This window comes from Myotis daubentonii, chromosome 9 (genome assembly GCF_963259705.1).
Source record: "Myotis daubentonii chromosome 9, mMyoDau2.1, whole genome shotgun sequence".
Lineage (NCBI taxonomy): Eukaryota > Metazoa > Chordata > Mammalia > Chiroptera > Vespertilionidae > Myotis > Myotis daubentonii.
The window spans coordinates 4469971-4476436 of record NC_081848.1 but is presented as its reverse complement, the minus strand read 5'-3'; the positions used below and the strand labels follow the sequence as shown (position 1 = coordinate 4476436).

General features: G+C 63.9%; 2 protein-coding genes across 8 annotated transcripts in view; one reads left to right on the top strand and one right to left on the bottom strand.

The window, feature by feature from the left end:
* Positions 1-129: 129 nt before the first annotated feature.
* On the top strand, positions 130-4866 carry TAGLN (transgelin). The gene is made up of 5 exons (XM_059707795.1): positions 130-273; positions 3158-3349; positions 3448-3625; positions 3943-4045; positions 4334-4866. The coding sequence occupies exons 2-5, from the start codon at positions 3170-3172 to the stop codon at positions 4476-4478; spliced, it is 606 nt and encodes a 201-aa protein (XP_059563778.1). The 5' UTR covers positions 130-273; positions 3158-3169; the 3' UTR covers positions 4479-4866.
* A 229-nt stretch (positions 4867-5095) lies between these two features.
* Positions 5096-6466, bottom strand: part of PCSK7 (proprotein convertase subtilisin/kexin type 7) — a 31294-nt gene continuing 29923 nt past the window's right edge. For all 7 annotated transcript variants that reach the window (XM_059707783.1, XM_059707784.1, XM_059707780.1 and 4 more), the window contains one exon: positions 5096-6268. In XM_059707783.1, coding sequence (XP_059563766.1) covers positions 5984-6268 — 285 coding nt within the window. In that variant the 3' untranslated portion in view covers positions 5096-5983. The remainder of the gene's footprint in view (positions 6269-6466) is intronic.

Below are 6466 nucleotides of genomic sequence, written 5' to 3'. Positions count from 1 at the left end.
CCCCGCCCGCCCGCTCCATCCCCCAGGCACGCGGGGAATGCTCGGGCAGCCCTGGCAGAATGCTCCAACTTGGTGTCTTTCCCCAAATATGGAGCCTATGCGAGTCGCTGGGGGGCCTGGGGTGGAGAACGGAGCCTGTTTCCTCCAGCAGGGGGGGCGGGGGGAGGCTGACATCACCGCGGAGCAGGCCTTTAAACCCCTCACCCAGCCAGCGCCCCATCCTGTCTGTCCAAGTCCAGACGGAGCGGAGTCCTTCCTGCACCTCAGAGCCCTGTGAGTGCGTTTGCCCCGGGCTGGAGGGGAGCGGGCCGGGCCTGGACGGGCTGGGAGCCCACCCTCGGGGCAGCGCACCCCAAATCTCCGGGTGGGAGGCGGTCCTAGCGGATGGCGATGGCAGGAGGCGTCCGGAGCCGCGTTGCTCACTGGGCAGCTGGGCTTATTGAAGTGCCCAGGATGCCTGGCTGGCAAGGAGGGAGCAGAGACCAGAGCAGAGCGGGCAGAGTGGGGGTCGGCTCTGCTCCTGTCCTCTGGGTGGGGGGTGTTGAAGGAGGTGTGAGTCACTAGTGCCGGAGAGCAGTGACCCTTGGGGCTCCCCGGGCTGAGCAGCCTGGAGAGCCCTGTGGCAGTGGGAGGGGCGCAAAGCCCTGGATTCTGAAGCAGGCAGGGTGCAGGGTGCAGGGTGCAGGCAGAGGTGAGGGCTGATTTTCTGGGTACACAGCTCCTTCCAGACACTGAGAGAGAAGGCACCTCCCTACAGGCAGAGGGTGGGGCCCGCACTTCTGGAAGCGTCCAGGGATGCGGGGTGGCTCCCTCAGGCTGGGCAGGCCTGGGGCCCTGGGCTCCCCTCTGGGTGCTATTGAGAGTAGCAGTCGGATGGCTCTTCTCTGCCCCCAGAACTTAGCTGAGCCTCCTCTCCTGCCCCCTGTGCCCAGGGGGCCTACAGGGGCTCGCGCATCTGAGCTGTGTTTTCCTTTGAAGAGGGGAGGCTGACAGAAGCCAAGGGGCAGGGGCGCGAAGGGCAGGGGCTCGAAGCCCAGCAACAGACTGTCCCTCCTGCCATCCCAGGAGCCTTTGTCTGGGCCGTCCCCTGGGCGCAGCGGTCTCCCCCCCTCCCAGCGGCTTCAAGGCGAGGCTGGGCAGGTCTTTATCCAGGTTTCTTGGAGCGCTGCACTGGCACACTCTTCACCAGGAGGCGCACGTGCGTGTGCGTGCATGTGTGTGCATGTGTGTACATGTGTGTGTGTGAAATGCATGCACCCCTGCCCCCCCCCCAACCGATTCTGATCAAAATCCACACTTGTCTTTAGATCGAAGGGCTGCCACTATGGGACTGGCCACCTTGGCTGGCTGTTCTGAGTCTCCTGAGACTATAACCTGGGGTGGGGGGCGCACACGGTGCTCCCCTGCTGTCCTCACCCCCAGCACAGTCTGGCGGGGGGCGGGGGTTCCAGAGGGCAGAGCAGCTCTGGCCGGTGTGGCTCAGTTGGGTTGAGTCCTAGGTTTCCTGGTCAGGGCACATGCCTGGGTTGAGGGCTTGATCCCCAGTAGGGGGCATGCAGGAGGCGGCCAATGTTTCTCCCTCTCCCTTCCCCTCTCTCTAAAAATTAATAAAAACATTTTTGTGTTTTTTTAAAAAGAGGGCAGGGCATGGAAGACAGTGAGCCTGGACCACAGGGAGGCATGCGGGGCCTGGGATGGGGGTGAAGCTGAGATGAGGGAGGAGGGAGGCGGGGGCAGGATGAGCTGGGATGCCTGTCCTTGCTCGCTGGGAGTTTGGCCTACAGGGCTTTGCCCAGGAGCCCTTGGTGATGAGGGAGCAGGGGCAGGGGCGAGACACAAAATAGTTTGGGGAAGGGAGGGGGTGTTTGTAGCCCAGAGCAAAGCTTGGGTTCTTTGGCATCACTAGTGGAGAAGGGGGGCTGGTGGGAGGGGGGGTGGGATGTGAGGGAGGTGCTGAGAGAACCCTGTCCTCAGAGTGGCCCGGCCCTCACGTTACAAATAAGGACACAGGAGAGAAGTGCGCTGCCCAGTGCCCAGAATGAAGATGCATCCTCCACCCCATCCTCGCTCTCCAGCGGGTTTTGAAGAGGGTGGAGGCCGGAGGGACCACCGCCTGCCAGGTGGTCCCAGCCCCAAGGGAGCTGCACTGCCTTCGCTGTGGACACGCGTGGGCCTGGGGAACGGGGTGGGGTGCGGTGTCGCCTCCACAGAGGAGGGTGTGGAGAGGGAGCCGGGGGACAGGCTGACCGCTCATTCCTTGGGCCACTCCCTCTTTCTCAACCTCTGACCTCCCCGAGGCCAGGGCACGGCTCAGCCTCCTCAGATGGACTCTGGGCAGCGCCCCAGGTTGATACCTGTGGTCAGGCCAGTTGAGCAGCCAGACCTACTGCTCCTGCGGCCTCCCCTCCCTTCCCCTCCGCGGGCTCTCCCGATGCTGGTCTGCACGGGCAGGTCCTGGGCTCTGGGCGTCCCAAGGACCCTGGCTTCGTGGTCCCTCAAGCCGCTCCTGTGGCGTGAGGACCGGGCACGAGGGGGAGTCCAGGGCACCAGCTGCCCTGAGGGAAGCAGCACCTTGGCCCCGAGCTCCTGGGCGCCCTCTTTCCACCGCGAGGCGAGCCTCTTCCGCAGCCAGGGGCGGGCTGACCTGGGTAGGAGGGCCCTCTGGGCTGGGGCGGGGAGTCTGCAGGGAACCACCTCACACCTGGCAGGACAGACACCTGCTGGCTTCTTCTGGGGCCACTGGGGCCCCCTCCCGAGGCCTTCACAGGGCCTCTGTGGCCAAAGAGAGAGCTCTGGATTGGGGGCTGGCTCTCAACCCACCGAGCCACACGGTGTAAATAAAGTTTTATTGGAGCAAAGCCATGTGCATTTGTCTGTCTTGCCGAAGGCTGCTTTTGTGGGACAATGGCAGACACCATATGGCTTGCAAAGCTTAAAACACTTATGTCTGGTCATTCACAACACGGTGTACCCAGCCTGCTCCCGACCGCCAGGCCCGGTCTCCTGCCCCCTGGTCTCCCAGGCTGGAGGGGCCCTGACACAGGAGGCCTGGCCCAGAGAGGCAGAGCCAAGAAAACAAAACCAGGGAGCAAGCGGAGAAAGACGAAGGTCTAGGTGGCTCTGACCCTGCCCTCTCCCTTCTCTGCCTGGCGCTAAGCTCTCCCCAAACATGGCCAACAAGGGGCCCTCCTACGGCATGAGCCGCGAGGTGCAATCCAAGATCGAGAAGAAGTACGACGACGAGCTGGAGGAGCGGCTGGTGGAGTGGATCGTGATGCAGTGCGGCCCGGACGTGGGGCGCCCGGATCGCGGCCGCCTGGGCTTCCAGGTCTGGCTGAAGAATGGCGTGGTGAGTGGCGGCTGGGGACGGTTGGGGCTGTGCCATTCTGTGAGCGTCCTGGGGCAGGCACCCCGAGCCGAGTGCCAAGCCCTGTCTCTGCCTGGCAGATCCTGAGCAAGCTGGTGAACAGCCTCTACCCCGACGGAGCCAAGCCAGTGAGGGTGCCCGAGAACCCTCCCTCCATGGTCTTTAAGCAGATGGAGCAGGTGGCTCAGTTCCTGAAGGCAGCTGAGGACTACGGCGTCACCAAGACGGACATGTTCCAGACTGTGGACCTCTTTGAAGGTACAGAGAACAAGGGGGTGGAGGAGCTGGGTGAGGAGGGTGGCTCAGGCACTCAGGCAGGGACCTGATGATGGAAGCAGGAGTGGGCGGTGCAGGGAGACCACAGCACACTCACAGGGGCACACTCACAGGGGCACACTCACAGGGGCACACTCACAGGGGCACACTCACAGGGGCACACTCACCAGGGCCCTGGAGCCTGGGGGTTCCGCCGTGACCTCGCCCCTAGGTTGGCCATCGTTCTGAGAGGTGGGGCGGGCCGCCGTGGGAGTCCTGTTTACAGGGCCCTGAGGTGTGCCCGCCCGCCCTTCCCACAGGCAAAGACTTGGCGGCCGTGCAGAGGACCCTGATGGCCCTGGGCAGCCTGGCCGTGACCAAGAACGACGGGCACTACCGCGGAGATCCCAACTGGTTTATGAAGTAAGTGGCTCCAAGTGCGGGTCTCCGCATGAGAAGGGGGGTGGCCTGGGCTCCCCGATGGTGTGAGTGATTTGGGGAACAGATAGCCAGGGAGGGACATGGCTCCCCTTCCTATCTTCGGGGCTCAACCAGCCTCCTAGCCTGAGGGCCAAGCTAGATGAAGGCCGGGGGGGGGGGGGGGGGGGGAGGGAGGAGAGACACGACCAGGAGGGAAAGGGACCAGGCCGGGGAGTGGCCGAGCAGCCCGCAAGCAGGCCTGGGAGTGGTCACCGGCGGTCCTTCCTCTAGGAAAGCCCAGGAGCACAAGCGGGAGTTCACGGAGGGCCAGCTGCAGGAGGGCAAGCACGTCATTGGCCTGCAGATGGGCAGCAACAGAGGGGCCTCCCAGGCCGGCATGACAGGCTACGGGCGGCCTCGGCAGATCATCAGCTAGAGAGCCAGCCAGCCCCCAGCCCGGCCTCCCCGCTCTTCGGCTGCGGCCTTCCCTCCTCGCCCACCTCCCACACCCGAGTTCCTTCGCCCCAGCCAGCTTCCGGGCTCCGAGCTCCATCACTGAGCACAGGGGACTGCGCTTGGGCAACTCGCCCCACCCCCAGCCCGATCCTTCCTCTGAAGCACTGCTCCCCGCCTTCCCCGGCTTCCCGCCTCCTTCCGTCTCCCCCAGCCTGGGCTGTGCAGGGGGCCGGGCTGGGACAAACCCACCGTCCTCCTAGCCTGCAGACGCCCATTGAGGGAGACCCAGCCCAACCTCCCCCCCCCAAGTTTGCTGGAATATTTCGGGGTTGAAATTCAAGGTGAAAATATACATCGATCTTTTCTCAGGCCTGGCTGGCAGTTTGATTTGCCCTCGTCACTTCCGTGTGGTTCTGGGAAAAAGGGCATCTGTGAGGCCCTGGCCAACGCCCTCTGAAGAACCCCTCCCACTGCAGGGTCCCGGGTGCAATTCTCAGAGGACCAGGCCATGGGAGAGGAGAGTGGAGCTCGGGGCTGATGGGGAGGAGCTACTTGGCAACTTGCTTAGCAGAGAAGAGGAGATGGGAGGGGGCAGAATTATGTGGAAGTTTTTTATTTGGAAAAGCTGTGCAGAAAAAACTCCACAAAAGTTGCTGTGACAGGAGGAAATGAAACCTTAAATGTTAAAAAAATGAGTCAGCCAACCAGCTCAGAAGAGGGGGAGCCAAGAAGGGAGTCAGAGCTGCTGGCAGACAGCTGGCCTTGGGGCAAGGCCGTTCCCTGAGCACTTTCCGAGGAGGACAGGGCGCTGGGCTGGGTGGCAGTGGCCGCACCCGTCCCAGTCCTGTGCAGACGCCCCTGGAAGCAGCAGCCGGGCCAGGCCCTCCCGGCTTGGCCAGGAGCATCGTCCTGACCCTTCAGGATGAAAGGTGGGGATGGTGAGGGAGTCGGGGGTTCGGGGTGGCTTCTGATTAGGGAGACTGAGGCCATGGCTTGAGGGCCACGTACCGGGCGGAGGGACCACAGCCACACCCGTATGTCCAAGGTCCAAGGCTGAGGCGGGAAGGGGAGGACAGTCTGCTGGCTCCGGGTCCTGGGTCCTGAGGACAGGATATTCCCGGCCCTTCCAGTCCCCACCTCTGCGCCCTCTTCCCAAGTGACCAGGGATGATTCCGCTGGGACGCTCTTCTGGGTGCGGCAGGCCCCTTCTCACGCCTGCACAGGCGGGCGAGGGTCCGTGGCCGCACCACTGGCCAGGGGAAATGAGGACGGAGGCCGGCCCGGAAGGGACGCCAATCCCATCTGGTCCTTCTCACCCGAAGCTGCCGGTTCAGGGAGGTCCTGTTCTGCTGCCAGTTCTCTGTACGCTCCTCCCGCGCCCCTGGAAAGCCGTGCCTCCCTGAGCGCAGTCAGATCAGGGGCGCCTGCTCCCAGGGCTCCCGGGACTTGGGAGGAAGGGCCTGTGCCAGGCTGAGCTGCTGGCGGTCAGCACATCTGTTCCTCCCTGCCCTGCAGGCCTGGGGCCGGGTCATCCGCAGCGATGAGAGGGCCTGCGGCCTCCGCCTCCACTCCCCCAGGGTCCTTGCTGCTGCAAAGTGGCACTGACTCCAGTTCGGCCCCCTCCTCCCTGGCTTTTCGGCTTCTTTGGGGCCCGAGGCAGGGTCCACTCCGACAAACCGGGTGAGAGGCCACATTCCTCTGGCTCAAGTAGACTTCCAGCACGTAGTACACAGTCCAGAAGGCGGCAAAACAGCCGACCAGCACCAGGGTCTGGGGGAATCCCACACCTACGTTAGGGACGTTTCCTAGCCCAGAATGCTGAGCCCAGAAAGCCTCTTTCCCACGAGGGGCTGCCTCTGCTGCCCCAAACCATGCACCTACAGACTAGGAAGTGCCAGCTGGCAGGGGGACAGCCCTGTCTTCCACCACCTTGCCCATCCCTCCAAGCTCTGTTCCCCCCCCCCCCCC